This window comes from Hemicordylus capensis, chromosome 2, assembly GCF_027244095.1.
Source record: "Hemicordylus capensis ecotype Gifberg chromosome 2, rHemCap1.1.pri, whole genome shotgun sequence".
Classification (NCBI taxonomy): Eukaryota; Metazoa; Chordata; class Lepidosauria; order Squamata; family Cordylidae; genus Hemicordylus; species Hemicordylus capensis.
The window spans coordinates 148,192,052-148,216,293 of NC_069658.1; the positions used below are offsets into that span (position 1 = coordinate 148,192,052).

At 45.1% G+C, this 24,242-nt stretch overlaps 1 protein-coding gene across 2 annotated transcripts in view; it reads left to right on the forward strand.

The window, feature by feature from the left end:
- ELP1 (elongator acetyltransferase complex subunit 1) overlaps positions 1-24,242 on the forward strand; it is a 65,327-nt gene that overhangs the window by 33,307 nt on the left and 7,778 nt on the right. For both annotated transcript variants that reach the window (XM_053296440.1, XM_053296441.1), the window contains 15 exons: positions 5,357-5,430; positions 5,547-5,625; positions 6,464-6,543; positions 7,430-7,567; positions 9,039-9,124; positions 9,672-9,820; positions 12,172-12,295; positions 13,719-13,816; positions 14,631-14,832; positions 17,187-17,248; positions 20,234-20,296; positions 20,405-20,465; positions 22,257-22,370; positions 22,869-22,980; positions 24,098-24,225. In XM_053296440.1, coding sequence (XP_053152415.1) covers positions 5,357-5,430; positions 5,547-5,625; positions 6,464-6,543; positions 7,430-7,567; positions 9,039-9,124; positions 9,672-9,820; positions 12,172-12,295; positions 13,719-13,816; positions 14,631-14,832; positions 17,187-17,248; positions 20,234-20,296; positions 20,405-20,465; positions 22,257-22,370; positions 22,869-22,980; positions 24,098-24,225 — 1,570 coding nt within the window. The remainder of the gene's footprint in view (positions 1-5,356; positions 5,431-5,546; positions 5,626-6,463; positions 6,544-7,429; positions 7,568-9,038; positions 9,125-9,671; positions 9,821-12,171; positions 12,296-13,718; positions 13,817-14,630; positions 14,833-17,186; positions 17,249-20,233; positions 20,297-20,404; positions 20,466-22,256; positions 22,371-22,868; positions 22,981-24,097; positions 24,226-24,242) is intronic.

Sequence of the window (24,242 nt, forward strand, 5' to 3'; positions counted from 1 at the left end):
CTCTAGAGATGGGCATGGAAGCCACTCCAGGGACAGATCTTATTCACCAGTGGGGGCACCATCCTTCAAAAAGGTAGTACTCCTCCCCGGACTGTTCCTCTCTGGGGGATGATGACCTGGATTACTATGAGAGTGCGCTTGACCGCCCCGAGGTCCGAGTAGGCGCTATAGGGCTTATCATGATCACTACGCACCAGAATTTCGCCCTCGCCCTCGCTACATGTATCTAGACAGTGAATGCTATGATGAGCGCGACTACCATACGAGATATTATAGATTTCATAAAGGGTGCTGCCAGTCATGATCCCGCTTGTCCTCGTGCTCCCCACCTCAGCTGAGATCCCATTCAAGACCTCTGTACGTACCTCTGGAACCCGCGCCACCTCCCGTTTCGCAGCCACCGATCCCACAGGCGCTGGCTCCAGAGCAACCACTAATTCCAGTACATCTGGTACCCGTATGTCCTCCACTACAGATGCCTCCATCACAGAATCCTACACGTCAAGCCCCTGCTCCAGAGGGCTCATCAGAATTGGGCTTAGACTCATCTGACTCAACAGACTCCAGGGATGGAGCCCCCATACCTGCTCCCGAGGAAAGTGCACAGGAGGTGGGAACCTAAACTGAACATTTCATCTGCATGGCAACCTCCTTAGGTTTGGAGATCCAGCAACAGACCACTCAGTTGTAGGATCCTATCTTCCAGTTCACTCAAACAGATTCTAATGTTCCTGTAGCTCTACTGCTGGTCCCTATGCTGCTCCAAGTTGTCAAGGCATCATGGGAGAAACCTGCTTCAATCTCTGCAACATCTAGGAGACTGGAGAACATGTATAGGGTTCAGCCAAGGGACACTGCTTTCCTGACAAAGCACCCTGTGCTAAATTTTGTTGTAGTGGAGCCTGCCCAGTCAGGCAATAGACATTGCGTGTTTCATGTCCCAGTGGATAGAAAGGGAAAGAAATTAGACTCTTGGTGGTGGGGGGGAGTATACTCCACATAGGGGCGCCTTGTGCAAGTGGCAAACCATCAGGCGCATTGGGCAAGATACTAACATTTTCTCCTGGAGAAGTTAGCACCTTTTCTCCAACATCTACAGCAGGAACAGAGGGATGCTGCACTGGTTTTTCTCAGGGAAGGCCTCCGTGCCACGAAACAGCAGCTCCACTCCTCTAGGCACTGTGCCGACTGTGGTTCCCACTCTGTGGTGTCTGCGGTTGCCCTAAGGAGACATGCATGGCTGGGGTCGTTCTCATTGTGTTGAGGCCAGGGGTTGCATTGAAGATTTACCATTTGACAGTGAGGCCCTATTTGGCAATACAACTGATGACACTCTTGAAAGAGTTCAAAAGCTGTGCACCACGGCCCGGTCAATGGGCTTCTCACAGCCCTCCATGTCTAACCAACTGAAATGCAAACATTGGCCATGCTATACTCATTCCAGACAGTCTACTTACCACTCAGGGGATTCCTTTAGTCACCAACAGCGATTCCAGCAGTGAAGAGCCCCAGTTTCAGGACCCAATACTAGACCACAGGCTAATCACAAGACAAAGACCCCCTACCATAAGCATCAAAAATGTTACGATGCAACAACCTCTGTCCTCCTATTATGGGGCTTGGAGGTCCATCACTTCAGATGCCTGGGTCTTGGCCATCATAAAGAATGGATAGAAAATAGAATTCAACACTCTGTCCAACTTTTCAGGTTTCTGCACCACACCTCCGTCCTCTCACCTAATGACAGAAGTAGACTCCCTCCTTTAAAAGGGAGCCATTCAACACGTTCAGGGGAATGAAAACATGGGTTTCTACTCAAAATACTTAACTGTCCCCAAACAAGATGGAAGTTTGAGGCCGATTCTCTTGTAAACCTCTTTGTAACCTATAAGAGATTTTGTATGGTGACTATCCTGGCCATTCTATGTTTGCTGTTCCAGGTCGCATGGTTCACATACATAGATTTGCAGGATGCTTATTTCCATGTTTCTATTGTGCCACACCACCGTAAATACCTAAGATTTCGTGTAGATTCTCAGTCGTACCAATGTACTGTTCTTCCCTTTGGATTGGCCTCCACCCCATGCATATTTACAAAATGCATGGCGGTGGTGGCAGCCCACCTACGATTGCAAGGCATCACTGTTTTCTCCTACATAGATGACTGGCCTCTCGTGTCATCCACAAAAACCTGCCTCACGAGAGATATGAAGCTGGCTCAGCGTCTCTTGCGCTGCCTGGGTCTACAAGTGAACCAGAGAAAATCAAAGTTAACACCAGTTCAAAACATACAGTTCCTAGGCACCGTTTTGGACTCAAACTCTTCACTAGTGATTCTGCCTCAAGAAAGAATTCAATCAATACAGTTCGCCGCTTGTACCATTTGCAGACATCGGAGGCACAGGGCAAGATTTGTACATCTACTAGGCTTGATGGCACCAACCACTGCAGTGTTACCCTAGGCCCGTCTTTGCCTTGCAAGCATGGTTCCTGTGCAAATTCCGTCCCGAGGTGCACTCTCAAAACAAGATGCTCACAGCCCCACGAAGAGTGCAAAGGGCAGTATCTTGGTGGACAGTTCAGTCTAACCTCATCCAAGGGATTCCCTTTCAAAAGAAATCACCCACCCTCACAATTACCATGGTTGCGTCAAATACCAGTTGGGGCGCGCACTTCAAAGACCTAGTGGTCGCAGGGAATTGGACCCGAGAAGAACGGTCGTGCCACATCAACTATCTCGAACTAATGGCCATGTTCTGGGCCCCCAAGACTTTTCATTTATACATAGCGGGGTTCTCCAGTCCTCCTTCTCATGGACAATACAACAGCCAGGTTGTATCTCAACAGGCAGGGAGGCATGGCATCGCATTCCTTTCTCAGTCTGGTGATGCGCCTCTGGTTTTGGTGCCTGGAATAGAACATTTGCCAGTAGCAATCCACATCCAGGGGAAGGTCAACACTCTAGCAGACACTCTAAGCTGCCAGAACACCCTATCTCATGAGTGGTGCTTGAATCATGGCATCCTGCTCAAGATATTCCACCTCTGGGTAATCCCTCACATGGATGTGTTTGTCTTGGTTAAAAATGTGCAATGTGCAAGATTCTGCAGCAGAGTGGGGATGGATCCAGAATAGGAAGGAGATGCCTTCCTACAACATTGGGGTGGCCGACTCGTATACATGTTTCCTCCTTTTCTGCTTATCCTGAAGGTCCTCCAAAAAATTGTCAAGGATGGGGCCAAGTGCATCCTGATAGCTCCGTGGTGGCCCAGGCAACCCTGGTTCACCACGCTTCTCCATTTGTCACAGGGAATTTACCAGCACCTTCCACCAGTACCGTATCTGCTGATGGGGGAAGGAGGCCAGCCTCTTCACCCGGACGTGAAGTCTCTTCACCTTATGGCTTGGTGGATAGAGCTGTGACTTTGTTTAGTGATCCAGTACAAACAGTATCATCAACGGCAAGGAAACCCTCCATACTGAAATCTTACATGGCAAAATGGACCTGTTTTTCTGAGTTTGTATGAGGAAAAGGATCGAATCCTTCAGAAGCACCATTACAATTGAGCTTTGAATATCTGTTGCACTTGAAGGATAGTGGGTTGGCTATTTCCTCTTTAAGGGTTCAATTGGCTGCCATTGCAGACAAGCATTCAGTGTCTGGTTTATTTTCTCATAACCTGGTTAAAACGTTCTTTAAAGGTATACTCCATTTGTTTCCCCCTGCTCCCAAATGTTCCCCACTTTAGAATTTACTGCTGGTACTTAAACAATTAATGAAACCTCCCTTTGAGCCTCTGGCAACATGTAACCTTAAATTGTTATCTGCGAATGTGGTATTTTTGGTTGCAGTCACCTCAGCTTGAAGAGTAAGTGAGATGAAAGCATTGCACTCTGATGCTCCGTATTTAATTTTCCATAAGGATAGAGTTGTTTTGCAGCCACATGCCTCTCTCCTGCCTAAAGTTGTCTCTGAGTTCCATTTATCACAAGAAATCTCTTTGCCTACCTTTCCCCGCCGCTTCTGTCACTAATAAGGTGCATGCCTATCATTCTCTGGACGTAAGGAGGGCCCTTGCCTTCTATGTGAACCGCACACAGTCATTTTGAGGGTCCATGTCTCTGTTCGTGTGGTACACTGAGCCGTCTATAGGTTTGCCTGTTTCTTCCCAATGCATTGCCATGTGGGTCAGAGAGGCTATCTCTTTGGCATACCATTTGGCCTTTGAGCCTTTGCCTACCTCAATTAGAGCACATTCCACACACGCAATGGCCACTTTGGTGGCTTTCCATAGGGGTGTGTCTATGACTGAAATTTGTAAGGCCGCAACATGGTCTCGGCCAACAACATTTGTCAGGCATTATGCTTTGGTTGTGTTATCTTGCTCTTGAGCTTTGTTTGGTTCATCTGTACTGCACACAGCTGTTCAAAAAGAATAAAATTGTATTTCTGAGAGGTTTTTTTTTCTGCATGGCTTCTATATATTTACTCTTGGGCTGCACCTGCCATCCAATTATGATAGCTTGTTATTATCCCATGTGTGATGCCCAGAGACCACAAAGAAGAAAGACAGCAGGGGCGTAGCCACTATTGGACGACTGATGTCAGATGTGGGGGGGTGGCGGCTGGTTTAGCTCCCGAGTGAGGCTGCACGGCCCCGTTCAGGAGTTAAATGAAGCGGGTCTCCTTGCCTTTAAGCATTCATGCTGCGAATGCAGCGCTGGCCTGAATCTAACTCCTGAACAGGGCCACGCAGCCCTGTTCAGGAGCCAGACCACACACCCTGTATCTGACATCGGGCGTGGCTAATCCCGCATCTGACGTCAGACATAGGGGATGGGGTGAGCGGGGTGGCGGCAGTGGCTGGACATGGGCTGCCACTGGTCTGGCTCCGCTACTGAAAGGCAGGTTTCTCACCTGTAACTGTAGTTCTTCGAGTGGTCTTCTGTGCATTCACATGACCCACCCTTCCTCCCCACTGCAGCGTTAGTGTCACTATGTTCTAGGTATATAGGTGCAGCCATTTTTGGACTGAAGGCGTAAGGTATATTTTTCTGATGGGGGAGCTGGTTTTTCGCTGGTTTTCCCCCTAATAAAGTCAAGCTCTGGAAGTTTCCGGATGGTGGCTCTGTGCAGGCACAAATCCCATGCGTGAATGCACAGAAGACCACTCAAAGAACTCCAGTTACAGGTGAGAAACCTGCCTTTCCTCGCTCTGCTGTTGGCAATGGATGTTGCCGAGTGGCTGCAATAAGAATGGCAAAAGGGGGTGGAAGGCTTTCCATTTGCCATTGGCAATAGATTTTCTGGTGCCAGAAGCAGGGATGGGAACTTTTTGTTGGGATCTTTCTGTAGGTGCCAAGAGGGAACTTGGAAACCATTCATCATCGGGCTCTCGTTTTGGCCCAGGTGCGCAAGTGGCTGGACAGGTGAGTCAGACTGTCTGGTTTCCCTGCATGTCGAGCATTGTGAACTCACTGCATGCATTCCTGCAACTCCAGGAGCATATTCAGACTGACTTGCTCCGTTCTGCCTTTCCTGACAGGCTACAGTTCAAAGAAGCATTTGAATGTATGAGGAAGCTGAGAATCAATCTTAACTTCATTTATGACCACAATCCAAAGGTAAATTTGAGAAAAGCTGTTGTTTTCCTCAGACAGCATCTTGCAGGGAGGTAGGGAAGCTCATGAATGGATGCTTATAACCCAAAATATACTTGGACAGAATCCATTGCGTAGCTAAGGTGGGGTAATGGAGACACCCGTATCATCAGGAGAGAGGGCATGCACATACCTCTTGCCTGTGGGCTCCCCAGTGGCATCTGGTGGGCCACTGTGTGAAATAGGATGCTGGACTAGATGGGCCTTATGCCTGATTCAGCAGGGCTGTTCTTATGTTCTTAAATCTGATGCACTATATAGATAGTTACAACAGTAATGTGTGTTAATGTTTTCTTTACAAGGTGAAATGATAAAACATGCTTTTCAAAATGGCTGATGAAAAGTGCAATATCAGTTTGCTAAGAAGCTTAGGGTCAAACTAGATGATATGTTAAACGTAATTATGTCTCCCACACTTGTGCTTTCTTTAGAAATAGGCACCATAAGTGGCTGCCCAGAACAGGACCATGGCATGTAGGAAGGGGAGGTGTGATTCTTTCCCCTGCACCATTTTCCTGGCAAAACATCCCCCCCACCCCCCGCCGCAAAAACGTGCCATTTCCCTGATCTCTCTGTCATTAGTTTTATTTAAGAGAATAGTCTCTTAAAACTATTCCAGGTATCTACACAGCTTGCATAAGAATTGCACAGGCTTATCCATCATAAACCTTCTGTACGGCTTTTGTTAAAGGGTTGTGAATACCCATTTCCTCATGAAACAAATATTTGGTTTCTTCTGCACATTAAAACAGATGCGTGTGTTTAATCAATTGATGTAAAATGAAAAAATGTTTTATTTCAGGTTTTCCTGGAAAATGTGGAAACATTCATAAAACAAATTGATTCTGTGAATTATATTAACTTGTTTCTTGCTGAACTGAAGTGAGTATCACTTTGCCTGGTAATACGCTTTGGTTTCAAAGAGCTCACTTCAAGCTTCACACTCGTGCTAGTTTTGAAAAAGCACAGCAGCTTTGGGATGGAATTGAGCGAGTAGCAGGAGTTGTGGAGCAATGCCTTACCCTTTTCTCGTCCTTTCATTTTCCACTTCAAAGCTCCCCACCAGACACATGGTTTTTCTCCTGCAAAGTTCAAAGCAAGCATTTTCCCTCACAAATACTCATTCACAACTCCATTGCAGGGAGGTTCAAACCATAAGGACTTGGGATCATAACCTGGAGCAGATTACAATCCCACCACCACCCCGCCACCTCCTTTGCTTTTTCAAAAAATTATGTCAGGGCTTTGGTAACATGTAATGTATAGTTAGACCCTGCACAAGTTCATTTTCTGTTGGCCTTTACATTGCTGAGAAGAAATGAGCAGGATTTCAGGATACATGCATACATATGTATGGCATGTTAAGGTGAAAAGGAAAAAAATAATTCAGGGTGGTGTTCTGTATAATTTCCTCCAGTGTTCATTACTTTTGCATATTTAGTTCCGATTTTGCTTGTTATGGGTAAGGGCCGAGAACTATGAGGCACTGAAATCCCACCTCCAACACTGAAACTTGTTAGGTTTCTGAGATTTCATCAGGCCTTGCCTGCATATTTTTCAGGCATACCTTAGTAGCCATTTAAAAAGGGATGGGGGAGAGGTTCTTGGGAAGCTGAATTCTGCCCCCAATGCCACATTTTGTGCTCTTGAAGCATATGCCTTGCTCATTATTTTATTTAATATCCTTCCATGACATTTTTACCCTTACTGCATATTTAACTCACAGGTGTACTGAGACCTGACTGCTCTCTTATGTGCTCCTTCCTAGAGAAGAAGACTTCACAAAGACTATGTATCCACCTCTAGATCCCAGCAGTACTCATGAGCTGCACAGTTCTAATAGTAAAAAAGTTGACCTCATCTGTGATGCAATGAGAACAGCCATGGAGAACATCAGTGCATCTAAGTAATGTTAATTCAGAGTGTGTGTGTGTGTGTGTGTGTGTGTGTGTGTGTGTGTGTGTGTAAAGCCAATTCCCAACATTCCAACAAACAGAAACCAAGATGGAGCTATGTAGCTAGGAAAAGGCTTGACTCTTAATGGCTGGAGTCACCGGGTATACCCTTCTGAAAGCAGCTCCTCTCCAGAAATTCTAGGAGCTGAGTTCAAGAGTGGGAGACGAAGGAATGCAGTTTCTGGCTTGAGGGTGGGGGGAGCATTCTCTTACGGTAGTTCACACAACCACTGTTGGTGGGGCTGGGGAGGGGAGGCAGGATCGGTCCTACCTTCTCCTCGATATGAGCACAGTCTCCCTTAAGCCTCACTGCTCACACACCCACACAGTCCATGCTGCAGTGAATGGTGTGGCCATCTGGAGGCCAGGGGAATTGAGCCTGGCTTTCAGAAATCCCACGATGTACTATGCAAGGAGCGCAGTGCCTTGGGGGATTTCCTCGCTGCTGGGAGCTCTAGCTGCCTGGCTCTATGAACGCTTGGGCTACAGGCAGACTGAAGGTTAATATGACTGGGGTAGAAGGGTGTGCTTGTGCCCGTCTACCTTGGTATAAGCCCGGGTAAAACACCCAGGCCACCCAGGTGATGAGCGCCAGGATTGAGACTGATCCCAGCGCTATATATGAGCATCCCTACCTGGGTAGGACTGTGCAAGCTTGAGTAGGGCTGCCGTGTGAATGACCTCTCTGTCTCTTTCCTTAGGGCCGGGAGGCTGAGGTCTGTTTGGGGTACCAGTGAGCAGAGGCAAACTTGGAAAAACTGGTCAGATGATGTCCCTCACTCTTCCCAGTGACCTTGGTGGTGGACAAGAGTGTGGGTGCAGGAATTCTCAACCCTTCCCATCTTGTCCATCACTGTCACAGTGGGCAGTTAAGTGGACGGAGCACAGGAAGAGTTCAGTCAGCCGGTGTGGGTGATGGGAATGGAGAGCAGTGTTTAACAAAGGACTAGAAGCCTCCATCTCAGTTCCTCTACCCATCAAACTTGGTGGGTCATTAGCTAGTAATATTGTAAGATTGGAAATGGTTGCTCTTGTCAAGACTGGTATATTTATATGGTGAGAGGAGACTGTACTGCAGAAGAAGTTGTATGCAGCATAGGACCAATATATGAGGGGGCAAATGGGGAGTGTACCAACAAGCCACATCCACTGTCCTGCCACCCACTAGCCACCACTGTCCTCCCCAGCCATGGCCCCCTGACACCCCCATGGCCAGCATTTACCTGCAGAAGGAGGTGCTGAACACAGGGAGAGTTCTTCCCTCTAATTTAGAAACTTAAACTTATTTTTGAATTTCTGGTTTAAGTGAAATTTCGGTAGCAACTCATCTCAAGTAAAATCTTTGCAGTGTGAGAAGTGGAAAAGCATCCAAAATCTCTTTTAATTCTCCCCCTCCCACCCCACTTTTCCTGGCCTCTTTAGATACTGCTTATCCATACTGACATCTCATGTGAAAAAGAGCCCTCCAGAACTGGCAACTGTCCTGCAGAGAATCCGTGAGCTTAGAGGTACAATATTAGGATATAATTTATTGGCTATATGCTATGAGGGATTTAAAGGATGGGTGGGTGAGTTGTGTACACTTTTGTAGAGCATCCACATTTATCACTGAAAGCTGTGCTCTCTCCTCACTCCTCAGGGGTGATAAGCAACACTTGCAGGTGGGAGAGGTCAGAGAAAATGGCAGCAGGAGGCTAAACGCAGCCCATGGGCTACCAGATGATCAGTTCTGCTCTAGGGCATAGCCACCACTTAAGAAGAAAATCCCCTCCTGGTATACTGGAAACCTAACGTTTACCATGTTCTTGTAATAGTTCCCATGGGGTGAGGTATTGCCCTTCAGTAACATCCTTTCAAGCAACGTTGTCCTGCCCAAGGCAGAACATGCCCTTTAGAGCATTTGAATTATACATCCGTACAATAGCACTCATCTGTTAATTAAACAGGCAGGCATATCCTCATGCAAGATTTGCTTCCGTATAATCTTGTTCAGGGGTCTAATCTACAGTTGTTTTTGAAGCCTGGCTTATTTAAACACATTATCTTGAACTATAGAACAAGCACCAGCAACTGCTGGATCCGTCAGTGCAGAAGAAGCTCTGAAATACCTGCTGTACCTGGTGGATGTTGGTGAATTGTATGACCATTCCCTGGGGACATACGATTTTGATTTAGTCATCATGGTTGCTGAGAAATCCCAGAAGGTAATTTCCCCCCATAATATGTTTTTCTCCTCATTTACTGGGCTTCCTAGTTGTTGAAAGAATTTAAAATATATATCCAAGAGTTGCCATCACCCCACAAGCTCCTCAGCATTCATAAGCATACCACGTTGTCCATCCTGTGCAGTTCTTGCAAATTGCATCTCTTTGACTTCGGATGAAGAAGTAATAACACGGAATGGTTAGATACTGTGCTTAGAGCATAGCCACATACAACTTTTCATTCCTTTGCCTTGGGAGCTGTAGTGCTGAGAGGGATAGTAGCATTTCTAACAGAATTCTCAGCAGGCTTATCAAGCGATAATTCAAGGATTTTGGGGGGAAAGCCATGGCAGTTGAATAGGTTTAAAAACACACACACAAAATAATATAAAGTGTGTTGTAGATATGCCTTAAATTGATGAGCCTATCAGGAATGATAACTAAATGGAAGCTTCATGTATAAAGGCAGTATGCTTCTGAGTGCCAGATGCTGGGGAGAAACACCAAAAGAAGGCCATCTCCTCTCTGCCCGATTTGTGAGCTTCCTGAAGCATCTGGCTGGCCACTGTTGGAGGCAGAATAGTGGAATAGATGGATCTTGGTATGATTTAGCAAGACATTTCTTATGTTCTTAAATGTGGGTAGTCTGAAGCTTTGCTAGGAGCAACTGGTTTTTGTTAACACTGATGAATCCCTTTTCTCCTGAAGGTGGACTTTCTTTCATTTCATTTCATTTCATTTCTATACCACCCTTCCAAAAATGGCTCAGGGTGGTTTACACAGAGAAATAACATATAAATAAGATGGCTCCCTGTCCCCAAAGGGCTCACAATCTAAAAAGAAAAACAAGATAGACACCAGCAACAGTCACTGGAGGTACTGTGCTGGGGGTGGATAGGGCCAGTTACTCTCCCCCTGCTCAATAAAGAGAATCACCATGTTAAAATGTGCCTCTTTGCCAAGTTAGCAGGGGGCAAGAGACAAGAGACATCTTGTCTCTTCCTGACCAAGTTGTTGTCCTTGTCATTGTTGTCGTCCTACTCTTTCTTCGTTTTAGCATACTTCCTTTAAGAAAAGTAAGCTTATGAGATCGCCTGGTATTCTATGTGTCCCCAGTCTCCATCAACTTCTCAATTCCTGGACTAATATGATCCAAATTGGTTACAGTTGTTGGGACACATAAGGACACCTCACCAGCATAGTTCGTTATGATGTCATCCACTCTAATTCAATATGGCTGTCACATAAACATTGGAGGTGCAAGTGGGCTCACCCGCTTAACCGATTTAAACCAAATTTGCTACAGGAACACATAGGGACACCTTAATGGCATAATTTGTAATGATGTCATCCAACCCAATTCAAGATGGTGGATGCATGAATGTTTGAGGTGCAAGTGGGCTAACTTATGGACCACCTAACCGATTTGAACCAAATCTGGTACAGTTGTAGTGAGCGACACATAGGGACACCTCAACAGAGTAGTTTGTAATGATGTCATCAACCCCAGTTCCAGATGGCAGATGTGTGAACTTTTAAGGCTGAAGTGGGCTAACTTGTGAAGATAACTATCAATTAAGATTATAGTGAAAGGAAAGTAGGCAGATTAGATCTTACCAGAACCACTTGTTTTAATTCCTTTTCAGGATAAAACACTCCCAACCTGTGTGCTTATTTTGTTTCCTGTGGGTGATCCTACTATTTTCAAGATCAACAAGCATTTTAAAGAGGTTCTCTCCCAACCCATCTTAGGTAACTTGGAACCTTCTGCATGCAGGTGCTCTTCCAAGAGTAGCCCCATCCCCTAAGGGGAATATCTTACAGCACTCACACATGTAGTCTCCCATTCAAATGCAAACCAGGCAGACCCTACTTAGCAAAGGCAACAATTCATGCTTGCTACCACAAGACCAGCTCTCCCATAGACTCTAGAAACCTAACTTCCCAATCCCCACAGGGTTAAGACATCTTTATTTGAGGTTTTGTTATCCATGGAAATTGGCAGGAACGGGACCCACTGGAATAACGAGGGCCACCAGTATTTTAAAAATCCCTCCCTTCATCAAACACATTTTGTGCCAAACATCCAGCATATCATTGTTGTCCAGCATGCTTTTCTTCCCTGGCTGTTGCTTGGTGCCACCATCTTTGACCCCCACTGTCCTCTGCCTCATTTCCCCCTTGTAAAACAAGGTAAGTTGTTTCAGCTCAGCCTTTGATTGTAGCTTTGGGCTAACTTCATCTGGTGTAGGAAAATGTAAGTGATTCTGTTTCCTGTTTTCTGTGATGATGTGGTTGCTACAGTCTACTCCTTTAAAAAATAATGAAACAACTTTTTTTTTTTTTGGCAGGACCCCAAGGAATATCTACCATTTTTAAACAAACTTAAGAAGATGGAAAGCAATTACCAGCGATACTGTATAGACAAATATTTAAAGAGATATCCGAAAGCTCTTCACCATCTTCGTAAATGTGGTAGGTGCACAGGATGTGTGGTCTCTTGAGGAGGACTCCTTTTGCAGGATAATATTTAAAACAGCAGTGGTCAGCATTTTTGGTAAACTTGATATGACAAATCTTCTGTATGGAAGAATGCCACTCCATTACATACCGCAATATGTGTGCTTGTGCTTTGGGGTGGTTTTCTCTGTTGAACCACCTATCTAATCAGTTTTCTCCTAATCAACACTTAATATTTACTATGAGATAATCAGTTAGCTTCAAGACCCCTTTGTTTATAATTCCAATAATGTCTAGAATCATTTCCATCTGCTTTCAACCACTGTTAGTTACCCTTCCCTCATCTATTTACTTATTCACAGTGGTTAAATCCCAAACTGTTACTGATCACTCCTTTATAAAAATGTTAGATGCCTGTCCAGCCACATGGTGCTCAAAGTGATGTGTACAATCTTTCTATAACTATCTATCTATCTATCTATCTATCTATCTATCTATCTATCTATCTATTTCTCTAAGGCGTACCTGTTGCTAATCCCATGCGTGGCAGCTCTCGCGAGAGTTCGTGAGCAGCTGCCGGGAAAAAGCGAACAGGCAGGAATGTACAGATGGGCGAGAGAAGGCAGCACCGGGGAAAGCAGCGGGGTGGTGGTGAAGAAGGAGATGATGACGGGGGGAAAGCATTGGGGGTTAAAGAAGGTGGTGGCGATGGGGGGAAGTGGTGGGGGAGAAGGTGGCGGCGAAGAAAGTGGCAGGCGGGCAGGTGGGGGAGAGAAAGCAGCAGGCAGGGGGGAGAGTAAGCGGCGGCCCTAAATGGGCCGAGAATGGGGAAAAGCCGAGGGGGAGGGAAGAGGGGAGAGGAAGGGGGAGAAAAAAGGGTGAACTAGAGGCAAAGATGCTCTGCACCCGGCCTAGCTAGTTATTATATTTTTAAAAGCTAAAATGGAGTCATAAAAAAGAATCGTGCAAACACATTCAGCAGAATCCTGCAAAAGCAAATAAAATTGGTTTCACTTCAAGTTATGCAATGATGGGACTAATCTAATCTTTCATACAGAAGATACTGGGGAAGTGGTTCTAAGAGGCCACAACAAGAAAGACCCTGGGTGCAATCCAGCCAATGTTCTAACAGTTCTTGTGGATTTAAGTGGGAAGGTTAAGCACTGAAATCATGGGCTGGGCATATGTATCATGCTCAGAGTTCTCAGGTGTTACTGTCACAGATAGAATACTGGAGCTATATAGGTGTACTTTAAGTTCACTTTTGGAATGGTAGAGATGATTGCTCATGTCCCATTGTACCGCCCCCCCCTTTGAGAATTATTATTAATTAATTATCTCAGCTTAAAAATTAAGATTTGTGTTCTAGCACCAAAAGTTGCCTCTCCCAGCAAGATACTTTGTTTTTTCATCCAAGAACCCATATGTTTTATCTCAGGGGCAGAGCATTTTTCAGAGTTTCTGAACCTGGTGAAGGATCAGAACTTGTATAATGAAGCCCTGAAGTTGTATCTACCAGACACTCCAGAGTACAAGGTATGTACAAAGGTTTTTCCATTACCGTGCATTTTTGTTTTTGTTGTTACTGAGCCTCTACTTCTGGATATAGACAACCCTATTGCAGTAATAAAGAGCGTGTTATGGGAGGTACATGGCTGGGCAAGTAACTTATGTGAAACCATTTCATCCATTTGTAAACTAGAACATTTTTTTGCTTGAAGGGAACCTGCTCCATTTTGCATAATGGTAACCAGTACTGCTGCTTCTTGATATGTGATTTAGGGGGGGAAATAGACACAATCTTTTAAGATATGGAAGACAGTGTTTGGAATCATCTAACCCGGCAGTTTTCAAACCCTGTTCCATGGAACCATGGCATTCGTTTGAAATGTATTGGGCACCCCATTGAGAAGTTCAGTAATGTCAAATGAGTTTCCCTGAAGGACCACTTGTCCACCCAAGACTACCAATGTCCTGCTGCAGAAGAATGTTGGATGTTTTCTGAGGTGTCCTTTCAGTTTACATGGAGCAGCAAGGAGGCCTAAATAGGCTTTGGCCTGTGCCCTACTTGAATGGAGCATACACTATTGAATACTTTGCAGATTCCCCTGCAACAAACTTTGCAGATTCCCCTGCAACATTGTGGAGGCAAGCTGTAGTTTCTTGGCAGGAAGGTCAGTGTGGAAGAGACCATCATTTGACAGATTGCTTTTGTCATCGGCTGTTAATCATCTGTAAAAGTTCTCAGATCTATTTCTTTGGTCTAAACTAGTTCACCTATTTGGCCCAATGTGCTTCAGATCAAATGAAAGCACCAAAACACAAACCAGCCCATTGCTTTGTCTTGCAGGCCATCAGCTGTGCCTATGGAGAATATTTGATCCAGAAGCATTTGCCTGAACAGGCAGGGCTGATCTTCTTCCGCTGCCGAGCATTTGAGAAAGCACTAGATGCCTTTTTGATGAGTGGCAGCTGGCAGCAGGCCCTTTGTTCAGCCTCTGAGCTTTGTTTCACTGAAGATAAGCTGGCCAGTCTGGCGCGGAGCATGGCAGGTGAGCTTCCAGATCACACAAAGGTGCTATGTTTTTCCTCAGCTTGGGACCCAAATTTTGCAACCTGGATTATTTTATTATCTAAAATCTTTTTATAGTTTATAAATGGTTACTCCTAAAGAAAAATCAAGTGGTGTATACATTTAACAAATATAGAAATGCTAATAATATCTTATCTTAATATATATAAAATGCTAAGGTGGTCTGTGGCTAATCTCAGGTGGTAAGTGGCACATCTCGCGAGAGTTCCAGCAAGAGAGAGAGTTGCTGGAAGGGCAGCTGCTGCCGAGGAGGGAGGGAGGTTGAGGAGGAGGCAAAGAAAGAAAGAAAGAGAAAGAAAGAAAGAAAGAAAGAAAGAAGAGACACTGAGCAATGGCATCCATCGCCCTGCCGAGTCTCCTCGTAAGGAAGATGGCCGAGCCAGGGTGGAAGAGTGCACTGAGGGCCATCCGTGCAGGCTGGAAGGGAAGCCCCGGCTTGGCCGTCGTCCTTGCGAAGAGACTCGACAGAGACCGGTGGTAGGAGCTGATCTAGGCCACTGCAATGCTGCTCTGGCTGAATGAGTGGCGGGGGGGGGGACTAGCTGAGGGAGTGGGGGAAAGACTGGCTGAGGGACTTGGAGGGGGGAGATTGAGTGGAGACTGGCTGAGGGGGTGAGTAAGCAACAAAGTCCTAGAGCGCAGATGCTATGCACTGGTTTATAAATTATAACTCATGCACATGGTGCTTGACAGACTGATATAATGGGGGAAAAGAGGTTCCCACTCCAAGCAGTTTATAATCTAAATTTCAGTAGAGGGGAAGACTGAGGGAGGGAGGCATAGGAAGCAAGGAATGGATATTAGCAAGTATAATTACTCTTTCTTTCTTTCTTTCTTTCTTTCTTTCTTTCTTTCTTTCTTTCTTTCTTTCTTTCTTTCTAATATTTGTATCCTTTCGCTCCAGTGCAATACTGTTTGGGGACATCTGAAATGTCATTTCAGTTACTTGTGCTCAGTCTTTGTCTACGTATGTATAATTGAATGCACCTTGTGACCAACAAAGATACATATTCGCTATCAACCATGTATGACTGCTTGTCAGGGACTCAATAATCCTAACCTAGGAAGCTGAGTTCTGTGAAACTAGTTTCATGCCCCAGGGAGCTTTAGACTTGTGTTTCTCAGACAGCAACCTTGTTGTGCTGCAGAGCAAACTGCTCCTGAAACTGGGTTTTTTTTCCAGGAGTGGTGTGTGATACCAGCATGGGGGATTAGCTGTTCAAAGTGTGTGTGTGGGGGGGGGGCGAGGGATCACCAATTCAAATGGGGCAGTACAAGCCCCACACGTGTAAGCCTGAGCAGCTGTTTGGATTCAAGCGCACTTACATCTTGCCTGCCCAGGATGGCAAAATCCAGGGGAATGGTTGAGCATTTTCCAAGCCATGCTACATTGCTGGTGGCTTGTGCTTCACTTGGTGAACCGCAAGTGTTGCAGAGCCAAAATACTGGTATCAAAACCTCTGCTTTTTATGTTAGGAGAAAGAAGTGGCCAAGTTTTACTCAGAACCATGGAGAAGAACCTCAAAATGTGTCTGACTCAGGGCTTGTTCAGATGGTACTTTGCCTCTCTAAGCTTCCAACTGGGATGAGATCAGAAGGTGGCTTTGGACCTAGTGCTCTCTCCCCCTCCTCTTTCCGACTACCCTCACTATAGATAGAATTCAGAATCTCCTGGTTAGCCTGCTACATTTCATCCATGGTGGGAGGAGCAGGAGAGGGTTATGAAAGCCCCAGCCCCATAACCAGCCTCGCCCTGGTTGGAATCATGAAGGCAAATAACAACTGAACAGAAACCAAAGGGAGTTCTTGGGCAGAGCATCCATTACTCAGAAATAGGCCTTCAGTGTCTTGCACTTCCTTTTCCTATGACGCAGCTATACCCAATACCCATGTCCTTTCCTTCCGTTCTTTGCCACTCTTGTTTACCATACCCGTAACTGCAACTAAATGCCTTGACAGCTGAAATGGTGGGTCCAGAATTTATGCAAATTAAATCTAAGCAGTAAGATATAATTTGCATAACTGTGCAAAGTGCGAGTAGTTGCCATGGTGCAGAGTTCATATGCTTTGATAGGGAGGATATACTGTTCCAGTTATAATTCATATTGGTATGGAGTCTTCTGTTGTTTCACCAGGCACTAGGAAAAATGAAATCCCCTGCTGCTAACTTGATCTAACCTCAGGGCTGATTTCTTTTTATTTGGGGGGCACATGTATTAAGTGGGGAATTGAGTCCACAACATATTAACAAGATACATAGGTGCATGTTTTTTTCTTTTTCGTCTTTTCTCCATTGAATACTTTTTCTTTCAGGGAAATTAAGTGAGAAAAGAAAATACACTGATGCAGCAATACTCCTGGAACAATATGCCAAGGTATAGACTCCGTTTCTCTCCCTCCCACTGCCACCCTGCCTTACTGCTTCTCATCCAAATTTCCTTTTGGAGGTTTCCCAACTCTAGCCCAATTTGGACGTTAAATAAAAGATACTGTGAGTACAGTGTCTGAAATGGGGCTGGAAGTCCCGCCTCCATCACTCATCCCTTTGCAGGTGTCACTCACAGATACACCAGTGTGTCTGAAGAGACTAATGCTGTATCCTTGAATGTAGGCATTTCTGTGATCAGGAGGCTGGCACAGAAACGCCCACATTCATGCATTAATCTTGTCAGACCAACATAGGTATATCTGTGAGCCATGCCTGCAAGGGGTTAAGTGATGAGAGTAGGACTTCCAGCCCCATTTTAGATACGACTCATATAAGGTATCCCCTTTTTAGGTACCGTACTTGTACACAGTGAGGCTCTCCACACGAGCAGTGTGCAGAGCCTAACTGGGCTCTCCCTGCAGATGAATAGGGAGCTCGCCCTGGACGGCCAGCTCAGCACCCACACAACTATCGGCTCCGTCCCTGGAAGTTCCAGAACACCCAGCGCAAGTGCGCAGGGCATTCTGGGGAGACCCCCGAGGCTGGGAGGCTTATTGGAGCCTCCCGGTTGGGGGTCTTCTTGTGAGTCACCGCGGTGCGGAGCTGCGCCACGGTGACTCACAGTCGCCAAAACGGGGTTAGCAGAGCGCTCACCAAGTGTCTTTAAGGTTTTTCTCCATAGGGAAGAATGCAAATTTCAGCAGCTCCATAACTGTACTTGGGGGGTGCTGGGGTGGCCCAGAACGAATGGTGGTGTAGTGCACAGAGGGTGCCAACCACCCCCATGGGTTGCTAACCATGGGGTACTGGGTTTTGTTTTTTCTGAGGTGTTCCGAGTGTAGATTCTTTGGTAGCATATGAGGTTTTCAATGACAAACCATGAATCCACTCTCATTTGCTAACCTTAAAGACATGTCAAAAATCACTTAAAAATCAGCCCTTTGCCCAATTCCTTTCAAATAATTCTGGTAGCTTCCTGGCCCTCCTTGGGCACTACCACCCACCACACTCTGCTCTAGGCCACCCTTTTGCCTCCGACGTGAAGTTATACATTTGCTGACACCTCCATGCTTCTTTATGGAGAAAAACCTGAAAGACGCATAAACTTCAAAAATCACTTAAAAATCAGCCTTTTGCCCAATTCCTTTCAAATAATTCTGATAGCTTCCTTGCCCACCTTAGGAACTACCACCCACCACACTCTGCTCTAGGCCTCCCCTTTGCCCACAACGTGAAGCTATACATTTGCTGCAATCCTCATTATTCCCTATGAGGAATTAAAAAATAATTTTAAAATTCACCAATAATCGGAGGAGTGTCCGATTGCCTTGGGGTTTTGTGGGTGGTAGGCACCCCTGGGTGCCTACCACCCACCCTACTTTTGTGCCCCTAGGTGCTTCACAATAGGTGATAGTGGGCAGGTTCGGATCCCATTATACCCTTTGAGAAAAATAATTAAAAATATTTCAAATATTCATAAAAAGTTGTAGGAGTGTCCAATTGCTTCAGGGTTTGGGTGGTTGTTGGCACCCATGGGTGCTCCACAATAGGGAATAATGGTCCCATTATACCCTATGAGAAAAAAATAAAAATAAAATTCATAAAAAATGGTACGAGTGTCCAATTGCTTTGGGGTTTGGGTGGTAGGTACCCATGGGTGCCAGCTACCACCCCATCCACTTTTGGAGGTTCGAAACAGTTCGAATTCAAACCGAACCAGGGGGCAGTTCGAGCAAAACCAAACCTCAACCTGGTTTGAATTCGAACCGAACCAGGCAAACCAGTTTTGTGCACATCCCTAGTTCATACCTCTGGCCCACTATCTGAAGAGGAGAATGGTCCTTGAGGCTGGTTATTCCTGTCCTAAAGAGGTAACCTATATCAGGGCTACTCATCTGCAACTCTCCCGGTTTTCAGACTACAGCTCCAGCATCCCCAGCCAGTGTGGCCAGTTATCAGGAATGATGCGAGTTGCAGGTCAACATCTACAGGAGGGCCAAAGTTGAGTAGCCTAATCTAGATGGTGAAAATTACCAGGACATTGAACACTGGAGCTGAATACAGTGCAGGACTGGTGTATGTGCATGCATGTGTGTAACTTGATTTTTCTCTGTTGACCGGAGCCGAGGACATCTCTGATTGGGTTATTCCTTCCCACGTGCTCCCAGGCAGGACTAATTAAAAAGTGTTGCTAGCCTTAAGAGCCCAGGTTGGATAGCCCTGCCCAGTTCTTTTAGTCCTGCTGCGCTCCTAGGCAGATCTCCATAGAATCCTCTCCGTAACTACTTGTTTATTTAGCCATCATTTAATGGCTCTCACCTGAATGTGTGAACGGACTCCCTTGAAAAGCATTGCAGCTGAGGTGATGCCAAATGTTACAGAAAATCTAACTGTGATGTCTGCTGTTCCTCATTCACGTTTAGAGGTTGTCACTTTATGCTGTTGTTATTGTGTGATTAACATGCATACGTGGGCTGGTTCCTGCACGCACACACACCCAATACACACGCTTTCTGAACATACATCCCACCACACAAATCTAAGAAGGCATCTGGTGTACAGATGGCTGTTTGTGTGTAGGCCCAGTTCATGTGGTTCTTCCCCTCCAGTTGTGCAGATCAGAAGAAAATTGTAGGGGAAATTGTGCAGATCCGGCTTGTGCATGAATGGCTCTTCCTGTGAAGCCCTCATATCTCATATAACCTTGTCTACATGATGTTGGCTCCACCACCACACAATGGAGATTTAAAAGTATGAGGTTACTTGCAATGCAGATACACTATATGGCAATCAGGCATTGTTTTCACTAGACTGTTAAGTCTGATGAATGTGATCTGTCTATCCAACACTGTCCAGAACCTCCCTTCCACATTGCCAGGGTCAGTGTTTGATCAGTAGCATGACAGTGAAAGCTTTGCTGCTTCTCCTCTAGGATTATGAAGAGGCCATTCTTCTCCTCCTGGAAGGAGCTGCCTGGGATGAAGCCTTGAGATTAGTAAGGACCTTTTAAAGCCAGTACCTACCACTTGAAAAAAGTTTTTGTTTGTCACTTGGTAACAGCTTTGATGCAGAGGTTCTTGTCCTTGCCTTTTTCCTCCAACAGGTTTACAAATATAGACGGACTGACATTCTGGAGACCAACTTTAAACCCTCTCTCTTAGAAGGTAAGTTTCCCTTACTTGCTGATAGCAGCTACACTCTTGGCTGCACTCTAAAAGATCCCCACCACTCATTCAGATCATCAGGAGGGATCTGTCTTTGGGTGCCACCAGTTCATCTGGTGGCAACTTGGGATCGGACCTTCTCAGTTGCTGCCCCTGGGTTGTGGAACGTGTTCCTTGTGGATATAAGAGGACTGTCTATCTTAGCCTTCAGGAGAACCTGAAAGACCCATCTCTTCAGCCTGGCTTTTAAAAAGATCTAGTTTTAACCTTAATTTTAATGAGATTTAATCTGGTTTAAATGTTTCTTGATTTTAATTGTTTTATTCTTTATTTTTTATTGTAATGTAAACTGCCCTGAGCCACTTCAGGAAGGGCGGAATATAAACTGAATAAATAAATAATAAATGAGTTTATTAGGATTTCAGGGTTTGTAGAAAGTCAGGATACTGTGAGAAAACTCCAGAGGTCTGAAATTATAGAATTCTTGCCAACTATATTGATAAACTTCAATTAGCAGAAATAGCATATGGTACAGCTTTTGGGGGGATTTCTAGCACTTCAGACTGTAAGTGGGGAGCTGTGTTTTGAATGATTCCCCTGTGCAAAACAGCCCTCCCAATGCATGGTAGAGTAGGTTCTGCTTTATTTTGTTTATTTTATTTATATATTATTTTCCTCCTCCAGTACACTATTGCTTGGGGTGGCTCACAACGATAAAATAGATACAATGTTAAATAAAATTAACCAAATTAAGTAAACAAGTTAGAAGTCCAGGCTAGAACCACAATCAGAATTACCATTGTGGTTTTATAAGTTTCAAATTAAAAGTTATTTAAAAAGCTAAAAATTGAGAATTATAGAAACTAAAGAACCTACAAGATATAACCAAAGATGGAACATTAAAAAGCCTCTTTAAAAAGATGTGTTTTTAGTTGTTTGTTAAAAACACTGAGGGAGAGAGCATGGTGAAGCTCTTCAGGGAGGGCATTCCAAAGCCGAGGGGCCACAACCGAAAAGGCCCCATCTCTAGTCCCTGCCAACCAGATCTCTGTTAGTGGCAGGGTCATGAGCAGGGCCTGAGTTGATGAGTGGAGGGCCCTGGCAGGTTCATATGGGCGATTGCAGTCCAACAGGTACTCCGGCCCCAAGCTGTGTAGAGCTTTAAAGGTCAAGACCAGCATTTTGAATCTAGCCTGGAAGTGGATTGGTAACCAATGAAGAAGCCACAGAATGGGTGTGACACTTATGAAGCGACTTGCGCTCATGAGCATCCTTAAAGCAGCATTCTGGATCAGCTGAAGCTTCCAAACCATCCACGTAGAGTGCACTGCAGTAGTCCAAATTATGAATTATTATGAATATTTATATACTGCTTTTCAACAAGAAAAACTTCTCGAAGCTGAACTGAAAAGAAATAAGATGGTTCCCTGTCCCAAAAAGGCTCAAAGTCTAAAAAGAAACATGAGGTAGATGTCAGCAGCAGCCACTGGAGGGATACTATACTTGGATAGGAATGGTTGCTTTCCCCCCTACTAAATGCAAGAGCATCACCACTTAAAAGCTGTTCCTTTGCTCAGTTAGCAGGGGTATTTGCTAGCTTTCCATGTGCAGGGATTTTATTTATTTAGTTAAAATGCACGGGGAAGAATTCAGATTGGCAATCTGCTTGAACCTTGTACAGTACTGTCCTCTTGGTCCTGAACTTTAAAAATCTTTCTTTGCTTAGACAAAGTTTTGAACGTCTTGCTTCCCTTTTAGTCCATAATCTCTCTCCTATTGTTACCTCTACAGTCCAAAGAAATCATCTGGCATTCCTGGAGGCTCAAAAAGCAGCATTTTCTCGCTATCGGACACGCCTCTCTGTGGTCCGAGAGCTGAAGCAGCAAGCCCGAAATGAGCTGCTGGGTATGCATTGGAGCTAAGTCATGTTTCATGCCATGAATAAGTAGCATGTTCCTGGGCAAAGCAGTTACTTGGTATTTAATGGAGACCCAGACTGTTAACTTGGGCTTGGAAGACCCAAATTCTAATTGCAGCTCTGTAATCAGCTTAAGTTAAGTCACAGCCTATTTGCTGAGTGACTTTGCAAAAACAACAAAAAGTCTCACGGTATCTTCAAGACTTTCAAAGGTATTGCCGCTTGTGCCACAATAATTTAAGGTGCCACAATCACTTCTATATTTGCCTCCGGTCCTCCTTTTGCAAGACTGGAACAACAGTTAGCCACCTGGCAAAGTCTCTTTGAAGCTAAATGAGAGAGGATTCTCAAGCACTGTATTTGCAAAAAATGTTACAGAAAGACTAAGATTACGGCGTGGGGGATGCGGAGAGAAGGATTTGGGAGGAAAGGTGAGGAAGTTCATTCTTTCTTTCAGCTAAACCAGGTCCTTGGGTTTTTTGCAGACTTTGAAGCACCAAATTGCCCAGAATCTGACCTCTTTTCTGATACCAGCAGCATCGTGACAGCTAGTGACACGAGTTCCAAATACACTCACAGTAACTCAAGAATATCTGCGTATGTACTTTGCCTTCACACTAGTTTTTCACCATATTTTGCCTAGTAAAAGTTGGAATTATATTTGCAATGACAGTGTCCACCAGATATGAAAACTGCCGTTCTTCCTCCAAGGAGCCCAGAGGCGTGTACTACATGCTCAAGTTTCTCCTCACAACAACCCTGTGAAGTAGGTTAGGCTGAGAGAGAGGTGACTGGCCCAGAGTTACCCAGCAAGTATCATGGCTGAATGGGGATTTGAACTCGGGTCTCCCCGGTCCTAGTCCAGCACTCCAACCACTACACCACGTTGGCTTTCTGTGTGTGAAAGACATGTTCCTCATTTCAGCACTGCATCTTTCTTTGGATTTTGTGTGTAATGCCCTAAACGCATCCAAGGTCACGCACTCCACATATAAAGGGATGGGTTGAGTTATATGGCTAAACGTGCTTCCAGACCAGAGGTGCCCAAGAAAATACAGAAGATGGGTCGGCTATCTTTAATGTATTCTGGGCAGATGGAAATAGAGGCTTTGTTGCTGGTGCTCTTGCTTTCCTCTTTACTGAAGGGTCCAGTCTCTAAAGGTGGGGAATATACAGCTATCTATACTGGAGTGATGTCTGACAAGTATTCATGAATACAAAGAATTATTATGAGGGCCAAATAAATAGTCACAAGAAGTTACGACTAAAGACCGTTTCTCAATGAGGAGATAAACCTGTGTCTAGGCTGCACCTGTTCAGACTGCAGGTGAGGCTGACAAGATGTAATGCTCCTCCATACCAACCTTCCTGCTTGTGGAAAACCTAGCATGTCAGTGGGGAAGGTTCTGCCTAAGCTGCTAGTTTTCTGTGTATGGGGAGGTTTGGAATCTTTTTATTTTGGTATGGAGGAGTATTCTATAATGAGCCCAATGAGATATAGTCATAGTTCTATATAGAGCCAAACTATATATATAGCTCTAATGTGGTCTAACTAGGCCTAAGTGGGCCAACCCAACATTGGTCAAGGTGCATTGAACGTGATGAGGACAAGGTGAAGCGCCATGAAACCTGCTTATTCCACTTTGGTTTCCTTTCTCCTGCCCCTGCAATACCATTAGCGGTTCTGTTTCAGTATATGTTACATCTTTTGTAGACGCTCTTCAAAGAATCGTCGCAAGGCAGAACGCAAGAAACACAGCCTGAAGGAAGGGAACCCCCTGGAGGACATCGCACTTCTGGAGGTTTTAGGGGAAATAGTTCGAAGTGTTGATGGTCTGAAAGGTTAGTCCCTGAGGCTC